At 48.1% G+C, this 18,659-nt stretch overlaps 2 protein-coding genes across 4 annotated transcripts in view; both read left to right on the plus strand.

Moving 5' to 3' along the window:
- fer1l4 (fer-1 like family member 4) lies at positions 1–16,759 on the plus strand. Its single transcript, XM_040203014.2, has 49 exons — positions 1–230; positions 1,008–1,063; positions 2,104–2,192; positions 2,275–2,374; positions 2,451–2,545; positions 2,835–2,879; positions 2,956–3,111; positions 3,205–3,265; positions 3,611–3,742; positions 4,047–4,109; positions 4,187–4,271; positions 4,357–4,525; positions 4,653–4,833; positions 5,161–5,347; positions 5,438–5,517; positions 5,882–6,007; positions 6,168–6,240; positions 6,425–6,525; positions 6,688–6,796; positions 6,895–7,102; positions 7,310–7,442; positions 7,538–7,638; positions 7,731–7,818; positions 7,912–8,028; positions 8,119–8,271; positions 8,470–8,665; positions 8,744–8,868; positions 8,969–9,103; positions 9,196–9,369; positions 9,638–9,748; positions 9,889–10,050; positions 10,133–10,301; positions 10,413–10,525; positions 10,601–10,726; positions 10,973–11,012; positions 11,296–11,399; positions 11,584–11,718; positions 11,793–11,912; positions 11,998–12,125; positions 12,212–12,382; positions 12,627–12,781; positions 12,993–13,174; positions 13,841–13,926; positions 14,115–14,213; positions 14,318–14,435; positions 14,983–15,106; positions 15,313–15,617; positions 15,758–15,858; positions 15,954–16,759. The coding sequence occupies exons 1-49, from the start codon at positions 152–154 to the stop codon at positions 16,132–16,134; spliced, it is 6,147 nt and encodes a 2,048-aa protein (XP_040058948.2). The 5' UTR covers positions 1–151; the 3' UTR covers positions 16,135–16,759.
- unm_sa1614 (un-named sa1614) overlaps positions 16,740–18,659 on the plus strand; it is an 11,810-nt gene continuing 9,890 nt past the window's right edge. For 2 of the 3 annotated variants that reach the window (XM_078092774.1, XM_040203015.2), the window contains exon 1: positions 16,740–18,526. In XM_078092774.1, the coding sequence (XP_077948900.1) occupies positions 18,401–18,526 (126 nt within the window). In that variant the 5' untranslated portion in view covers positions 16,740–18,400. The remainder of the gene's footprint in view (positions 18,527–18,659) is intronic. The other variant, XM_078092775.1, reaches the window with a different exon arrangement.

The raw sequence follows: 18,659 nt of genomic DNA on the forward strand, positions 1-18,659 counted from the left end.
GACATGTGGACAGGTGAAGAGTAAGACAGGTAGACAGGTGACCAGGTGAACAGGTAGACAGGTGCAGAGGTATACAGGTAGACAGGAGAACAGGTGAAGAGGTGGACAGGTAGACAGGTGACCAGGTGAACACACAGTTGTCAGGATCATCATGTCCATCAGTGTGAATCTGAGGAGGATCTCCAACCTGCCGGGTCGACACGACAGAAAGGTGGAACTGTGCTTCAGAGGTCAGTAACTCACACACGTTTGTAAAAAGTACATTTACTATTAGAAGTATTGCACTTCAGTACTTGAGTATTTACATTTAATACTACTTTAAACTTTGTGGCATTTTAAATGCACTACATTTACTTGTTACTGTGTGTGATACTAAAGCTGAAACCATATTCAGGAGCTACTCGCACCAGGTACAAATACCACGATAAAGTTTGGTAAAGTGATTATTTAACTTTCTTCAGGGTAAATGTCCCTCGTCTGCAGCTCACCAATCAAACAAAGGATATGCTATAAAAATACATACTTTTTGAACACAATTCAAACGTTTCCATTTGTAGATTTTCCATCAGAAGAAACAATCAGAAGAATAGAAATCAGCAACATGTAATCTCAAAATAATTGATTAACAGATTAACATTTCTTTGTATTTTATACATTCACAAATTAATACAAGACAGTTTAACAAGACACAATTAAACACACAACAGTAAATATTAACCCAACATGTTGAACAAACAAGCTCAATCTCACTTCATAAACGAACATAAACATGCGCCATAAATAAGTACTACAGAGTACAACGCTTTTACCCGTCATCGATTAAAACTACAACAAGAAGAATCGTTTTTTTGAATCTGTATTTAAGTACGTTTATAATGTACCTGTACTTTACTTCTGTACTTTGGATTTAGATTCAGATTCATTTCTATTTTATTATTTGTTCGGGGGAGTTTCCCGCCCAGTTTGCGTCCGTGCCGTTGCTATGGTTACCTGTCTGTCTCCTCCAGGTTTCACCCACAAAACCAGAGTTCTGCAGTGCGAGAACTTGGCCATCTTCAACGAGGTCAGTAACCAGCGCCATGATGTCAGCTGAGATTTCAGATCACGTGACCTCCCTCGTATCGGTCCTGTGTGTGTGTGTGTGTGTGCGTGTGTGTGTGTGTGTGTGTGTGTTACAACAGGTAGCTTCAGGTGTTTGTCTGCTTTAGATTGAAACTATTTTAATGGAGCTGATAGGAAGCTGTACCACTCCTACAGTACACACACACACACACACACACAGCCGCTCCTTCAACACACACACACCTACAGATGTGATTCTATTTTATTCTACTGAAATCTCCTGTTCCCCTCGGGGCCCCCGGGGGGAATAAAGAACTGCAAAAAAAGAAAGAATCCTCTTGAATTAGCAGGATTATAACAATGTAACTTTTATCGATCGGAAACGACTCGATCAATTAATGAAGAGAGCCGGTGAACCAAAGTTTACAGCAGCCACACCGTCCATCTGTTATAATAATTGATGATTGATAATTAAGCTTGAACTGTAGCTGGACAAAACGAAACCGAACAAGACGCGTGTTAATCACATGTTAATCACGTGTTAATCACGTGTTAATCACATGTTAATCACGTGTTAATCACGTGTTAGTCACGTATTAATCATAACAGACGTTCACTGTAGACTTTCTGGAAAATAAACTTCATTCCGCTGTGTGAATTTACAAAGTGGGAACAGGTTGGTCAAACAGAAGCACCACCCACTGCACCCACACCACCACCCGTGTGTTGACGTGATCGCTGTGGACACCTCAGGTGGAGGGTTTGTTTTTTACAGGAACGTCTGTGTGACGTAGTTTGTTCTGAGTTGAGTTATTTTGTGCAGCTCTGAGTGAAGCTTGTATTTGTTCTTCAGGTGTGACCGTGTGTGTGTGTGTGTGTGTGTGTGTGTGTGTGTGTGTGTGTGTGTGTGTGTGCGTGCCTCACCTGACTGTAGCGCTTGGTGAATAATCTTTGCGATGGAAGCAGTTTGCCTGATATTGAGTAAGATAATATGTGGGAAAGGTCCAGATTTGAGAGCGCTCTGTGTCTGTGTGTGCACAGCATTTCCGGTGGCCTCACTACGGTAAAGTGATCAGAGATGAAGTTTTGTCCGTCAGTGTTTACAACTGCAGTAAAGTCTTCTCCAACAGGTAACACACACACACACACACACATTCACGTATTGTTGTCTTTGACAAACACAGACAAAAAGGTATGTGTCTGTGTGTGTAGACTCCTCGGTAAACTGGTCGTCAGCCTCCAGCACGTCGTTACAGCTGGGAGGCTGTTGCTACGGGAACCGCTCACTGATGCCAACTACAGCCTGACTGACGTAAGCACACACACACACACACACACTCATGTAAACACACACATGTTTAAGACTCGGGTGGTTTCTCTCTCTGTAGATTTATATCGAGTTGGACATTCGATATCATCCAGTGGAGGGAACAGCGGGCAGCTGGGAGGGGCTCGACTTCCTGGAGGTGGAAGACAATGATGAGTAAGACATCACGTCCACACAACTGTAGGACAACCTGCTGATGAATGAGTGAACGACACGCAGGGTGAAAGTGCTTTGAGTCCTTGGTGATCTAGAAAGGCACAAAAACTGTTTGTTTGCTATTCACCGCAATGCAATGAAAGTGTGACTTTGTGAAGGAGTTTTGTCTTAATTTAACTACAAACTGTCAACCAAGCCTTGAAGCCACAGTGAGCCGTTCTGCAGTTGATGTGTTTGAGACGTTTGGATCTGAGCAGACTGAAATTCTTTCCTCTTCCTTCATCTTCAGATCCGCTGTGGTCATCAGGAACGACGGATTCAGTGACCCTGAGAGGTGAGAAGTTACACACGATGGATCTGCGTCCTGATAGAACAACAAAGAACACACTGCTCTCTCTCTCTCCTGTCAGTCAGCTGACTGTCACTCGTCAGCTGGAGAGAGAAGCTCGCCGTCTTGGGCGGAGCCTGGTCCGGACCGGGGATGAAGATGATGACGACGATGACGATTTTGATGACGACATCATGGATTTGGAGGCCTCCGACGTTATCTTCACTCCTCTGCTGAGGTCTGGTTTCGTTCCTGCCTGCTCTTCTGTTTCTCTACCTTTCTATCAACTGAGGATCTGCTGTTAACAATGTGTGTGTGTGTGTGTGTGTAGCCGCAGCAGGCCGGTGTACAGAACTGTTGCCGCGGCGATGCCCAGAGTCCAGAGCTTTCAGGTGAGTTTATTCGGCCGTTTCATTTTCGAGGCGTCGGCGCTGTTCCACGTTACCGCGGCAACAGGCCCATCAAGGCAGCCCAGACTCCCTTTTCTCCGGCCACATCGTGGAGCTTCTCCTGGAGGGCTCCCGGGGTGATGTCTCATCCCTCAAACATGCCCAGAAACACTGTAATTAAAGTGGCTTCTTCTTTATCTCTACTCATCGTCATTAGAGAGGATGAACCTTTATTATTTATTCCCTAATTCATAACTTATCTGATGCTCCTTAAGGAGAGATAATTAGCAGGCGGACCTCACAGCCATTTATGTGTGTGTGTGTGTGTGTGTGTGTGTGTGTGCCCAGTTGAATGTGAACATCCTGGAGGCTCAGAAGCTGGTCGGAGTGAACATCAACCCTGCAGTTTTCATCAGAGTGGGAGATCAGAAAAAACGCACAGCGACGCAGAAATCCACCAACTGCCCGTTCTACAACGAGGTGCTGCTGAGAGGAGACAGTAGAGACAAAGACGGCACATGAGTACATTGGAACACGAACAGCACTTGCCGTCAATAAACCTAAAGAAGCCGTACACACTTTTTTTTTCACGGTGACGTCAAGTTAAAAACATTCATCAACGTAATTTGTTGATTAAAAAAAAAGTCTCAGTTTTCGTTGTGTCCGATATGCAAGTGATGTTCAAATATACCATTTTCAAATGAGTGAGAAATAGACCCTGAAGGTCACTAAAAGGTGGAGCTTCTGAAGCACAGCACGTCTGCTGCCTCCTCTTCTCTTTCAGAACTTCCAGTTTGAGTTTCAGGAGGCTCCACAGATCCTCTTTGATAAAGTCATAGAGATAAAGGTCAGTTCTACTGTCGTTTTGTTCTTTCTCTGCTGTTTACGCTGCTGTTACCACGGCGACCACTTGTCCTCCCTCAGGTGTTCCACCGGCGGCTTCTGGCTTTCCTGATGACCCACATCGGGACGTTTAAGATCGACATCTCCACCGTTTACAACCAGCCAGGTACCAGGACGGCGCCCGCTGCAGCCCAGAGCCAACCGCTGCACACTGTGCTCGCTGACCTCTGACCCCTCCGCCACTTCCGCAGATCACCGCTTCTACCAGAAGTGGGCTCCCCTCACCGACCCGGCGGACACCAGGTCCGGGATCAAGGGTTACGTGAAGGCCAGCCTCGCTGTGCTGATGAAGGGGGACGCTGTGAGCATGCCCAGTGTGCCAGCGGCCTCCTCGTCTGGAGCCAGTGAGGACATCGAAAAGTGAGTAACGACACATCTGGGATATCGCGAGGCCACCATTGAACCTCCCCGTGCCGTTTATTAACAAACACATTGCAGCGAGTCACGATTTCGTCTTTCGGTTCCCGTCGCTGTGTTCTCCCCGCAGGAACCTGCTGCTTCCTCGAGGAATGGCCTCCGAGCGCCCGTGGGCTCGATTCCGTGTGCGGATCTACAGGGCCGAGGGTCTGCCCACCATGGAGGCCGGACTGTTGGCCAAGATGTCAAAGGCCACCGACCGGACGGTCTTCATTGATCCTTACGTGCATGTGACCTTTGCTGGACAACAGGTATGCTATATATACATGTATGTATGCAGTATGGATCATTTACAAACACCAATACCATCGTGTAGAAATAAGTTCTGCATCCAAAATTCTACTTCAATAAACATTCTTAAGTATCTACACCAAAATTTACTGAAAATATCAACTTCTTCAGATGTCGTGGAAAAGAGTTTCGCTTTTTGTTTCTAGTTTAGTTTAATTGGCTCCAAAGTTCTTGGAACTTTAAGGTCAAAAAAGGTATTTTTGTTGTCTACAACCAGGAGCCGCCCAATCGGATATCTTCCAATTGTACCGAGTGTTTGTGTGTTTGTGCCTTTTCTGTGTCCGCAGGGCGAGACTTCGGTTGCCAGCTCCACCAACTGTCCAGTTTGGAACGAGGAAATCTGCTTCATTGAGCAGTTTCCTCCTCTGGCTCAGCGAATCAGAATCCAGGTCCTCGATGACGCCAAGATGGGAGACGTCGCCCTGGCAACGCACTTCCTGGACCTGCAGCAGATTTCCGACCACACCAGGAACGGTACGTCCCGACGTTAATACACACGCTTTTAAAAATGCCAGCTGTTCTTTGGGAAGTTACGTTAACGTGGACATATCTCTCTCTCTGCAGGGTTCAACCCCACCTTCGGGCCGAGTTGGGTGAATCTGTACGGTTCTCCTCAGAACTCCACCCTCGGAGACCTTCACCAGGTGAACCAGACATTGCGAAATCCAACCTGACATTGAACATCAACATGAAGCAATAATTCTGCATTTTTGGGGAAATACACCGGTTTGTTTTATGAAAGTGAAATGAAAAGATAACTCACCAGCTCATCAGTCAGCAACCATCACAATTGTAATGGCGCTATGGAAAATGAAGCAAGCAAGGTTGTCACTTATAATTCCCACAGGGTTGATGATGTGGAGTCAGCAGCAGCTTCGGTTGTTACCACGCGGTAACCAAACGCTACAATACGAACTCTACGGCTTGAATGAACCCGCTTACCTCCAGGTAGAATGTGCGTGGCAACAGCTCTTCACACACTTAGGTATCACCCTTTCTCTCCTCCAGGCCTTGAACCAGGGTCTGGGCGAAGGAATCTTCTACCGCGGTCGGATCCTCCTGGCTCTCTGCGTGGAGGTCTACTCTTCGCCTGCTGCCGTCACCCCAGAAACCAGCTCCGCCGCCCTGGGAAAGGTGCGTCCTACTTACTGTGTGTCACCGTAGTCTTTTAACCAGCACCTCAGTTTATCAGCTGCAAACAAGGATGTTGTTACCTTGACAACAAAGACATGTGACCTTTTAATGACGTAATCGATTCTCACATCCCCTCACTGACTCGTGTGTCTCTTTGAAGGTGAAGGGAGCGCTGGGGAAATTGGGACTGAAGAGGAAGAAGAGGAGCAGCAAGAAGGGGAAGAATAAGGAAGGTCAGTTTACTGAGGAAGGACTTTGAAGGGGAGGGTTTTTGGTTGTCATTTAAGAACGTTGGTGAATTGTTTAGTTCAAGCCTGATCATTCAGCTACTATAGAAGTCATTGTTGATCGTATCATTGAAGACTCACGCCACGTACATTGGCGTGTTTGTTTTAATTCCACTTGTTGTTGCCGTAGCGCCTGCTTCTGTCGGCGCATTGGTCGACGATTCTGAGGCGGGAGTTGAGGTACCGGAGACTGTTACCGTGGAGATCGAGGAGATCCACCCTCTCCCTGAGGTCAGTGCCAAATGCAGTTGCATTTGTATGAAGTGAAAGCTAAATAACCAGGGCAACGTTGAGCTACACCTCCGCTATCTCGGACTGAGGTCCACAGCTGCATATCAAAGGTCTCGCGTTATATTTGCACGGAAAGAAACGCTTGAAATTTTCACCTCTCAGGGTTTCGTGGGACAACCGGAGGACTTTCTGTTGTTTGCGTCTCTGTTTGAGGTCACTATGATGGACCCGTCTGTAGGAACCAGGCCGCTGACCTTTGAACTCTCCATAGGTAAATATCGTATTCTATGCCCTGGATATTGTTACGAGGGCAATTATTAAATCAAGTCTAAAAACCTCAGCTCCATCACCTGTTTGTGCTTCGGACAGGGAATTATGGGAAGGCCGTTGGGGTTGAGAGATCCAAGAAGAGCCAGAGCAGGGAGGAGCTGAGGAGGAGCAGGGAGGATCTAAACGAGGAGGGGCAGGGCCTGCTGGAGTCGGAGGAGGAGCTGGACAGAGAGGAGGTGCTAAGTCCAGAACCCGAGTCTAGATCGCTGTCTGCTCCCGCCAGACCGCAGCCCACCGAGTACGACCGGTATGTTACCGCTGCACCTTCCATGGGTCCATGCAGCGTGGTCATAAAGTTCGACGCTACTATTGGCCAGTCCGTGTTTGAGGGCGGGACTTAGGCCAATGGCCATTTGCTCCCAATAGGTTGAGCAGTACCTTGCACTGACATTCGTGCAGTAGCATCTACCTACTGTACCAGTGCTGTCTGTCTGCTACACTGTCTGTCTCTCAGGTCCTTCCAGTGTCTTCCCCTCCAGCCTCCCTCTGAGAAACAGAAGCCTTGTCTGTTCGTCTGGAGTCAGTTTGAGGATCACAGCTTTCGTCTCTATCAGGCAAACTGGCTCAACAAGACGGCCGACCGGCTGGTGGGTGACCTTTGATTTACTTTAATTCAACGCAGAGCGTGTCGCACTTTACAACTGTGGTCACATTTCCCCCTCTTCCCTGCGCCACCTTTTAGGAGATCGGTCTTGACGAGGTGGAACGTCTGTTGAGGAGGCCGAGGAGTAACGTGAAGGAGCGTTTGGTGGAGGTTCTGATGGAGCTGGTGGCCGCCTGCAAGTAAGTCTCCTCCTGCTGAATATTCTCATCACTCATCAGAATATGTTTAGTTTGATTTGGTTTGATCTGTTTTCCTGTCCGTCTCTCTGCAGGGTGTTCAATGTTTCCGCGGACAGGAGGTCTCCGTCTCGTCCCAACAACCTGGACAGATGCAGGAAGGAGTTTATCAAGAAGAATTTGGTGAGTCTCCTCTCACCTGCCTCCGTCTACCCGTCTCTCTGTCTGACTGTCCTCCTGTCTGTCTTTCTGACTTCATGTCCGTCCAATCTCCAGATCATTCTGGCCAGACAGGCCGTGAGGCTCAGGCGGAGGATCACTAGGCGGATCGTCAAACAGCGGCTGACGGACAGCCGGAAACTCCTGAGGAAACTCCGCCTGCTGGCGAAAGAGGTCAGAGGTCATAAAGTGGTCTTCATAGGTCAATACATAGCTGGTTAGAGTATGTTCAGCATGTCCAACTCACCAACAATGTCACAACAGCCCCAGACCACCATCCCAGACGTGTTTCTATGGTTACTGAACGGGAGCAAGCGGTTGGCCTACGTCAGGATCCCCTCCTACTCCATCCTCTTTTCATTAGTGGAGGAGCAGAGGGGGCGGGACTGTGGCAGAGTCACCACCCTCTACATGAAGGTAACAGTCATAATGTTAAATTGAGATAAAATAAGATTACATTGATTTATTAATCCCGCAGCTTGGAAATTTGCCGGATTTACATGAATGAATCAATGGCGTTTCTTCGGCCATCTGTACGTTTGTCTGCCCGTCTGTACGCTTACCTGTCTGCCCGTCTGTCCGTCTGTACGCTTACCTGTCTGTCCGTCTGTCCAGTCCCCGGGAGGTTCAGCGAGTGAGATCTTCGCGAAGCTGGAGGTCTACCTTTGGCTCGGTCTGGCCAAGTACAGCAAAGAAGTCACCACCTGCTTGCCGGAGGAGTTCCTGCCGGTCTATGAGGAAGAGGAGGGGGAGCCGAGGAGGCTGGTCACCGCGGGGAAGAGGAAGCTTCCCGTCACTCTGTCCTGCCAGGGTGAGTCAGCAGGATGGGGGTGATGCTGTTGATGTTATAGTTTTAGTCATTGTGGTTTGATCATCTCTCTATCTGCAGACAGCAGGTACTTCCAGCTGAGATGTCACATGTACCAGGGGCGTGGCCTATTTGCTGCCGATGACAACGGCCTATCGGACCCTTTTGCCAAGGTGCTCTTCTCGACGCAGTGCCAGGTCACCAAGGTAGGTTACAAGCGACCTGCTCCACACCTTCGTTTTGCATGCCGGTCAAACATTTGGAGCCTCAAACAACTTTTTTCATTCATATTCTGTGCGTGTTCAGGTGTTGAATGAGACCCTCTCTCCAGCCTGGTGTGAGTGTTTGCTGTTTGACAGAGTTCTGTTGGAGGGGACAAGGGAGGAGCTCCAACGAGACCCGCCTCTCGTCATCATCAACATCTACGACCACGACACCATGGTAACGCTGACGCTTCATTTCACGTAACCTTCTGCCGCTGCTCCTGCACATTCCGTGATGTCACAGCTTGTGACGCCTGTGTGCGCGCGCAGGGCAGTCCGAAGCCTCTGGGTCGGGCGTTTGCCGAGCCGGAGTTCAAGTTCGTGGAGCAGCACTACCAGAAGCCCCGCCTCCGTTACCATGACATCAGCATGGGCAAGGCCCGGGCTGGCGAGCTGCTTGCCGCCTTCGAGCTCATCGAGCTGGACTACTCTGGGTTTGGAGAGGTGACGCCTGTCGATCGATCAATGTCTCGCTGTAACTCTTTCTCGTTCATCAAAACTTCTACACCTGGAAACTCATTTCACCACCTCACCGTTTTTATTCTCGTATTTCTTTACTTTGCTAGATTGTTTGCCAATGATGTTGCCGTTAAATCGCTGCTGTTAACTGGAAGAGTTAGACTGAAATAAAGGAGAAAAAATTAACCTTTAAGTTAAACAAATAAAACAGAATGGATTCCTAGAACTATAAAATCTATGTTCCTCCCTGCAGCCCTGCATCCCCAGCAGTGTGGACCCGAAGGAGCTGACCTACCTGGAGGAGGAGAAAAGTTACATCATCCCAGAAGGAGTCCGACCCGTCCTGAAGACCTTCAGGATTGAGGTCACACACAAACAAACACTCAAACCTTTTGTTTTCTACGACTGGAGATTCGACCTGACGGACCTGACGGTCCTGATGTTCTAATGTTTTCTGGACATCGGACGATTGGCTGTGTGGAGTAACCGGGCGTGTTTGTTCAGGTGCTGTTCTGGGGTCTGCGGGAGCTGAAGCGGGTGCAGCTGTTTGAGGTGGAGCGCCCCCTGGTGAGGGTGGAGTGTGCGGGACAACAGCTGGAGTCCGAAGAGATCGAGAGCTACAAGACTCACTCCAACTTCAAAGAGCTGGTCCGCTACATCGACGTGGTCAGTTTGTAGACATGGCGAGAAAGAGACATGGCGAACCTTTCCCTTTCCTGATTCCTCTTCCTGTGTTTGGTCCAATCAGGAGCTGCCGGAGCAGGCCTACCTCCACCCTCCTCTGACGCTGTTTGTGGTGGAGCATCGGGCATTCGGGCGCCTGGCCCTGGTCGGGACCCACGTGGTCCAGAGCCTCATAGACTACGCGCCGCGCGCCGTCGGCGGGGAGCTAGCAGAGGAGGATGACGAACCGAAAGGTCAGCTCAGCCAGCGGAGGCGGGGATCGAACCATCGGTGGTGACCCCGCTCTAGCAACCGACCACAAAGGTCAATCTCTCACTTTACAACGCCACCGTGTGTCTCTCCAGTGAGGCAGAGTACGAAGAAGGTCAACGCTCTGATGTCCATGAAGAACATCGGACTCAGCGGGCTGCCAATTAAACAGTCAAAGATTCCCATCAACCCCATCAAGCTGGTTAATGTACGTATGTTAATCCGCTCATTCAACCATAAAGGATTAAAGGATGAGTTGATGTTTACGCTTACACCCCTTCAGGCTCCTCTGAAGAAGCTGATGGGGAAGATCGGGGAGCCAGAGGAGCTTGAGGAGGACACGCCTGAAAAGGAGGAGCTGGATTGGTGGTCCAAATACTACGCTTCACTGGCGGAGATGGAGAGACAGGTGAGACATCTATTTACCTGTAAAAAAGGGAGACCTTCGTGCAGGAAGACTTGTAGAGGATAAACTAGAGAGGTGCATTTATCGAGGAGGGAACATTTTGGAATTTTGGAATCTGCATTCACAAAAGAAGGAAAAACAAAAAAATATGAAGGTTTCTTCTAGTTTTGAGAGTGTTGAAAAAAACAGTAAGTTCTGAATCAGTTCTTTGATGATGATGGAGGTGTTTGATGTGTTGGCTCTCTACAGGCTGCTGAGGACGAGGAGAAGGAGGAACAAGCAGAAACCGGTACAGTTATAACCCCCACTTCAATGTCCACTAGATGCTGCTGTGATAAATCATAAAACTACTAAACTATATTGAGGTGAATAGGATTCCTGTTCGGTGTTTGCAGAAGTTTAATCTCTCAGGTGTCATTTACGTTCTTCTCATGTAAGTCTGAGGGCAGATTTATGTAATACAATACATGATAGTTACACAAGTATCATACATAATTAGAAATGTGACAAATAAACCATAAAACCAACTACAACATGAGCATAATTATATATTATTATAATTATTTGTTCAGACGGGGTTAATCTGACCATGGCAAATATTGAAGATGAGGAGGAGGAGGAAATCGTGGTGGTGGAAGTTAAACCTCCCAAACGCAAGAACATCGCCACGCTGAAGGTGAGAGGTCATCAGCAGCTTTACCACTTTACTGACATTGATATAAACAATGAACTAAAACACTTTCTCAGTCCTCCAACAGCAAAAACTTGATGTCTGTATTACATTTCTAAAGAAAGAGTTATTTTGTGTGGATTTGACCTGTAATATTTCTTTACTTTCTGGCGTCTGTTTGTATGTTCAGCTGTATGCAGGCGATCTGGAGTCTGAGTTCGGTCAGTTTCAGGACAGGCTGCAGACCTTCCCGCTGTATAAAGGCAAAGCGAGCCCCGAGGACGAGGACGAGGACGAGGAGGAGAGGCTGATGGGAAAATACAAGGTACTGTGCATGGAAAGCTGTCTGTCTGTTACTCTGACCAGACGGCTTGATTATTCCACACCCGCCATCTCTAGGGCTCCTTCCTGGTTTATCCCATTGAACCGGGAGATGAAGACGACACCACTTGTCAGATCACCAAGGGAATCCCCAAAAACTCACCGTTCAAAGTCTTGGTCCGGGCCTACATCGTCAAGGTGGGACTTTCACAATGTCTCCTGTGTTTGTATTCTACCATGAGTCCTCCCGTGTCTTCCTCTGTCTCTCTTTGTGTCCTGCAAGGCCACCACACTGGCTCCCACGGACCCGAACGGTAAAGCCGACCCATATCTGGTGGTCCGAGCCGGACAGCAGAGCCTGAACACCGCTGACCGATACATCCCCAAACAGCTCAACCCCACGTTCGGCGAGTCAGTACCCGTCCGTCCGCCCTGTACCCGCTCAACCCCCTCCGGCCGTCCGCCCAACTGTCTGTGTGTCTCGCGCCGTCTTTCAGGGTGTTGGAATTCACCGTGTCGTTCCCGCTGGAGACGGAGCTGGTCGTCACGGTGATGGACCACGATCTCATCGGGGCCGACGACGTCATCGGCGAGACGCGGGTCGACCTGGAGAACCGATTCTACAGCCGCCACAGAGCCTCCTGCGGCCTGGCTCTCTACTACGACACGTCAGTACCACAACTACGACACCGCGTTACCAAAAGAGTTTATAAACGGCATCTCAACCGCCGGCAGCACGATTGTGACACCTGAGTTCCAAAATAAAGACACGTCAGTACCAGCGCTATGACCAGAAGATTAGTACCACGATGAACCACTGATACGCTGCATGTGTTACGTACCTTGTCAGGAGAGTACCTGCCTCTTTAAATGTCTATTCTTGTGTCCTTCTACCGGACTGCGTCCCCACAGTGAAGGCTACAATATGTGGCGCGACGGGAAGAAACCGTCGGCCATCTTGGCAGAACTCTGCAAGTCTAACGGCGTCCCGCCGCCAGAGTACAGGATGTCCGAGGTCAAAGTCCTCAACAGGATCTTCAAGATACCGCCGGACGCAGTACCTGAAGGTAGCTAAGACGGACAGGTAGAGGTGGACAAGTCATCGGTAGGAGGTTATGAGTATTATGAGGCGTCCTTCTATTTGAAAATAATGTACAAAGTGGAAGTGAAAAGTCCCTCGTTGTCCGTTAGTGGACCAATACCGGTTTTGTACCACGACTGAGGCTCCAGTACTTGTACTGTTGTTGTAGTTGTTGTAGTTGTTGTTGTTGTCGTCAGGTCTGTCAAAGAAGAACCAGCGGTCTCCGGAGGAGGAGGCCGAGATGGAGGAGCACGCAGCCCTGAGCGTGTTGCAGCGCTGGGGGGAGATGAGCGAGTTTTTCCCCGGAGCACTTCCTCTGGTCCCGGAGCACGTGGAGATCCGGTCCCTGCAGAACCAGGACAAACCTGGACTTCCACAGGTACCGCTATTTAAGAATAACAATTACAAGCAAAACAATTTGAATTGTCAGAATTATCTTTATTTTTCAAATAGCAGCCAAACACAAGGGACTCAGGCAGGCGTGAACAAACTCTAAAAACACAACCTTTCATTCACACCTGAGGAGTCAGATCCTAATTAATTAATAATTGAACAAATTTTATATACACCTTAAACTTCCATGAAGTTCATAAATATCTTTACCTCATGCTCCTCAAATGCTGCTGTCTGTTGTCTGCTATTAAAGGAGGAATTGCATTTATAAGGTTCATGATTTATTTAACAGTGGCCAGCGGGCCATAAATAATTTATTATGAGACTGCGGGCCGCATGGAATCTGGCCGTGGGCTGTGATTGGCCCCCGGGCCGGACTTTGGACGCTCCTGGCCAAAACTGTTTAAATAATTTGGTTTTAGTAATAAAAGCCCTCTAAGCGATTTATGAGTTAAAGAGTCTGGTTTTGTTTTGTTAACAATCAAACTATCCTTTGCATCACTTTATATTCCTGCAATATATAGAAATGTCTGAGATTGCAATAAGTTTCCACTTTAACCAAAACACAAACAATAGAGCGACAACACACTTCTGCTTGTATTACTACCCGTCAGTAATGTGTGTGTGTGTGTGTGTGTGTTGTGTCCTCAAGGGTTACCTTCACATGTGGATTGACATGTTTCCAACTGATACGCCTGCTCCGCCCGCTGTTAACATCAAGCCCCGCCTACCTGAACAGTAGGTCACACACCAACAGCGGGCCGACAGAATCACGCAGTACAGTAGCGTGAAATATGATTCATGTGTAGCAAAGTCTAATAAAATCTTGAGATGGTTCAGTAAGAGGAGAATCTACAGAGCAGTAGAGTCGAATGTCTTTCCAATGCAGTCAAGTTGAATGAAACCTATTGTTTCCATGACGACAGGTACGAGCTGCGAGTGACCATCTGGAACACGGACGACGTGTTTCTGGACGACGTGAACCCGTTCACCGGAGACCCCAGCTCCGACATCTACGTGAAGGGGTGAGGGTCATGATGGACTTTCCCCCGCTTGAAATGCTGGATGGTTTCATCGCCTCAGTAATGTAAACGTGAGTTTGTGTTTTATTCTGTTCTGATCGCTGCAGCTGGATTAAAGGACTGGAAGGAGAAAAACAGGAGACTGACGTCCACTTCAACTCTCTGACCGGGGAAGGAAACTTCAACTGGAGATTTGTGTTCCGCTTCGACTACCTTCCCACTGAGGTACACAACGCCTGGCGCACACACCTGTGACACACACACAGTATAAAACCTTTCCTACTCTCCGTCGTGATGCGACGCGTTGGTTTGGCGACGTCCTTTCCGAAGCACAGCGACGGCATTTCGTCCAAAATGTCACAATTACTTTCACGGACTGAAAACACACTTTAAAAAGGGTTGAAGTTGTACGAGAAAAACATGGCGCACACTTTGCATCAATGGCCCCGCCCTAAAGTGTACTCTGCTTTATGATTTATTTGACTCTAAATGGATAATAATTTAATAGAAGTAGACTTGAAACCAGAGATTGAGACCATAAACTCATGTTTACAATATTTACTGAGGGAATAAATCCTCTCAAAGACTTCTATACAATCCGACTACTTTTTGCGACCAGAAAAGTCTCCTTTCCTGATCAGCTCTCCAGAGGATGAACCTTTTAGACTCCAATGACTGCGAGATCTTTCCTTTAGAAGACATAAATCCTCGGGGTGGTGCAAGTGTCACTGTCACTAACAGAGGGAGTAAATCCGCTCCTCTCGTCCCGCAGAAAGAGGTGGTGTTTAAGAAGAAGGAGTCCTTTTTCTCCCTGGAGGAGTCAGAGTTTCGACAGCCGGCCGTTCTGACGCTGCAGGTCTGGGACTACGACCGCATCGCCGCCAACGACTTCCTGGGTAAGACTGCAGATTCGGAAGTACGTCACACATTTACCTTCACTGAAGCAGACTTATAACGGGTCATCGTCAGCATAATGTCCAACTCTCTAAATGCTCTAAATGGCTCCAGAACCCTTTTTCTTGTTTGTTTTTTTCACGGTGCCGAGTTATGTCATAGGACACCACAGCTTCACCATCCTCTCCACATCTCACGTCCTCCTCAGGCTCCATAGAGTTGCGTCTCAACGACATGGTGCGAGCGGCGAAGGAATCCAGCAAATGCACGATTCAGATGGCCAAGGAGCGGGCCAGCCCTCGGCTGTCCATCTTCCGCGCCAAGAAGATGAAGGGCTGGTGGCCGCTGACCCGGCCGAAGACGGCCGAGGACTTCGAGAGGGAGGAGAAGGAGAGGGAGGAGGCCAAGAAGAAGGGAAATAAGAAGAAGAAGAAGAAGAAGGACAAGAGGAGCAACATGAAAAAGGAGGACATCGAGTACTCTGACAGCAGCGGCAGCACCTTTCTGCTGATGGTACAAAAATAAACACGCAAATACCGCTATTACAGAAGGTTACAGATCAACGGATGCCGTGAGATTTTTGTAATTCTAATTTAAACCCCTGTGTGTGTGTGTGTGTGTGTGTGTGTGTGTGTGTGTGTGTGTGTGTGAAGGGGAAGGTGGAGGCGGAGCTGCAGCTGGTGACATTGGAGCAGGCGGAGGGAAACCCTGTGGGTCGGGCACGCAAGGAGCCGGAGCCTCTGGACAAACCAAAGTACGACGCACACACACACACACACACACACACACACACACACACACACTTTTGAAGGGTGAGCAGCTGCAAACCGTCTCCTGTCCTCCCTCCAGTCGTCCCTCCACCAGCTTCACCTGGTTCGTCAACCCGATGAAGACCTTCATCTTCCTCATCTGGAGGAAGTTCAAGAAGTTCATCATCGCTCTGGTCATCCTCGCCATCCTCACGCTCTTCCTCGGCCTCATCATCTACACGCTGCCGCAGCAGATCAGCTCCCTCATCATCAAAGGGTGAAGAAACCAGTGGGAGTCTTCAACCCCAGTCCCCCGCCCCAGTCCCCCCAACCCCCCCAATCTCCCCCCCCCCCCCCCTCATGCCAAAGACTTCCAGTCTCAGGTTTCTAATCCTGAACTGATCCAGTTACTGCAAAGCCTAATCAGTAAATCTCTTCCTTCAATATATTTAGAAATGCAAACGTCTAAATTGTGTGCTTAACAAAAAGATTGGCTTCAATTGATGTGAATACGAGTATTTCAGGACATTTGGAAAGCAAGGAAATATTAGTAAGTCGGTAAATGATCAGTCAGGCAGTAACACAAGAGAATCATTTGTTGCGATGGATGATCCTCTGCACTACATTACCCAGCATGCTCCTTTATACAAACACACCCTGGATCATGGCATCAACAACCTGGGATTTTGCCTTTAAAACGTCACCAGAAGGAATAACTGGACTCAGTTTACTGCAGATTTAAATCACATATTTATTATGTAAATTAAAGATCTGAGTGGATGAATCAGCACTTTATCCAAAACTAAAACATTATTCTGTTGTATAAACGTCTAGTTTTGTTGATTTGATATATTTGATGTTGCAAATTGTATATTTTGAAAGTAAATAAAAACAGTTAAATGCTTAGTCGGTTTGCAGCGACTCTCTGCAAATGCTAAAAATCAGTTTGTTCAACTTCAAAGTTAGATTTTGTTTCTGCGTAAATAGATAAAATATAAGAATAAATTAATATCACTCAAAAACTAAATAAGTTAAAATAGAATTTGGTTTATTATTTTGATAAGTTTTAAGAATTTTAAGGATTTAATACTTGTTGGTCGTAGAGGGATCATCCTCTGGAGGGCAGGAACATGATCGGGAGGTCTCATCATCTTCAAGCTGTTCGACGGGAAGTTGCAAACGATTTGTTTACAGCAGCCGCTCGATGGTTTCCTGTGAGACTGCTGACGATGTGAGAGAAGCTGCGGCTCGTTGCCCTGGAGACCAGAAGGGAAGTGATGTCAGACGAGCAGAATGCAAATTTGTTTAAAAAACGGCATTTTACTAGAATCTAGAATATGAAACATCTCAACAACGACATCTTATGCTGACGAGCACGGTCCCCAGAGCATGAACCTTACGGACTGTGACGCACTAACCTTTTGTGACATGTCCCCACAACTGTTTAGTTTAGATTAGTTTGTGTACCAGTTAATTTCATTTTCATGAAGTAACTAAAATAAGTAAAATATATTCTTAATGTCCAAAATACTGCAAAACTAACAACAATCTGCTTTGTTTAATGCTCATAAGCAAACGTTAAAATCTACATGTCCAGGTCTACATTAGCATGTTGGTCACACCATCATATAGTGGAGGGGGGGGGTCATTTTCATGCCACCATCCTCGAGGAAAGTCGATGCTTTAGTCTTAAAACATTCTCATTTTTGTGTGTGAGGTGTGTTCCTGTATTTTCTGTTTAAATAGAAGGTGTTTAGTCCTTATTTTAATGGATTAAACAGTCACCGGTGTTGCGGTGTTTTACGTTAACCCCCGCGTTCGGTCAGCAGGGCGCGCTCCCGCGGCAAACAGCCCCACCGCCGTCGCCGCGCGCCGTGAACGCGCTTCTCCATGCGGTTTGAATAAAGGAGGAAAAAGCAGGGGGGAAAAAACGTCAGCTGATGATGAAAAAACATGAAGGTGTTTCTGGAGCGCAGCGCGGAGACCGGTTCGATTCCCTCGTCTGAACCCGGCGCAGGTGTCCGGGGGTTCCGGTGTCCCTCTACGCTCCTCCGTTCTTTGTCAGCCGGTTCCCACACGGAGAGACCCGGGTGGGTTTGTGGGCTTTTCCTCTGAATGAAGCGGCGCTACCGGGGAGAGACTCCGTGCTTTTCAGGCACTATAACGGCCCGGGACTGTTTCTTCTTCAATATTTCCGGGTTCGTGCAGAAGCCGCGCGGTCGGCGTTTTATCTCCTGCAGGATTTCTGTCCCCTTTTGTTTGGAGGCAGAAGCGGCGGATGCTGCGGCTCACGGTGAAGTCACACCGACGGAGGAATCAGTGATCAGGTTTTCAATCACCGGGTTTATCAGCCCGTCAAGCATCATCTCCCATCGCACGGGCATCATTCCGCCTTTGCACAGCGGATTATTGAATTGACATTTTTTGTTTTATTATTCGTCACAATAGACCCTCGCGTGGCTCCCCCGGTCTTTTGTTCAGCATTGATCTGTCAGGACCTCTAATAGACCCGGTGCCGTCCCGGAGTGTCCCGGGTTGAGGAGCACCATGCCGGAGTGCGTGTCCGTGTCCGAGTTCTTGCAGGAGGTTCAGGAGGACTGGAGCTCCCCCACCACCTCCTCCTTCACCTCCAAGATGATCAGCTGCAGGAACACCGTCTACCTGCTGGAGGAGGTCAGTACTGACGGAGGTGGCAGCCTTAGTATCTGGCGCAGGTGTTAACAGCTGGAGGAGCCCCCATAACTTCTCCTCTGTGTGCTCTGTACTTTATAAACATTCACATCGGTTGATTTCCAGCAATTTTCAA

The sequence above is a fragment of the Gasterosteus aculeatus genome, chromosome 17 (assembly GCF_964276395.1).
Source record: "Gasterosteus aculeatus chromosome 17, fGasAcu3.hap1.1, whole genome shotgun sequence".
Lineage (NCBI taxonomy): Eukaryota > Metazoa > Chordata > Actinopteri > Perciformes > Gasterosteidae > Gasterosteus > Gasterosteus aculeatus.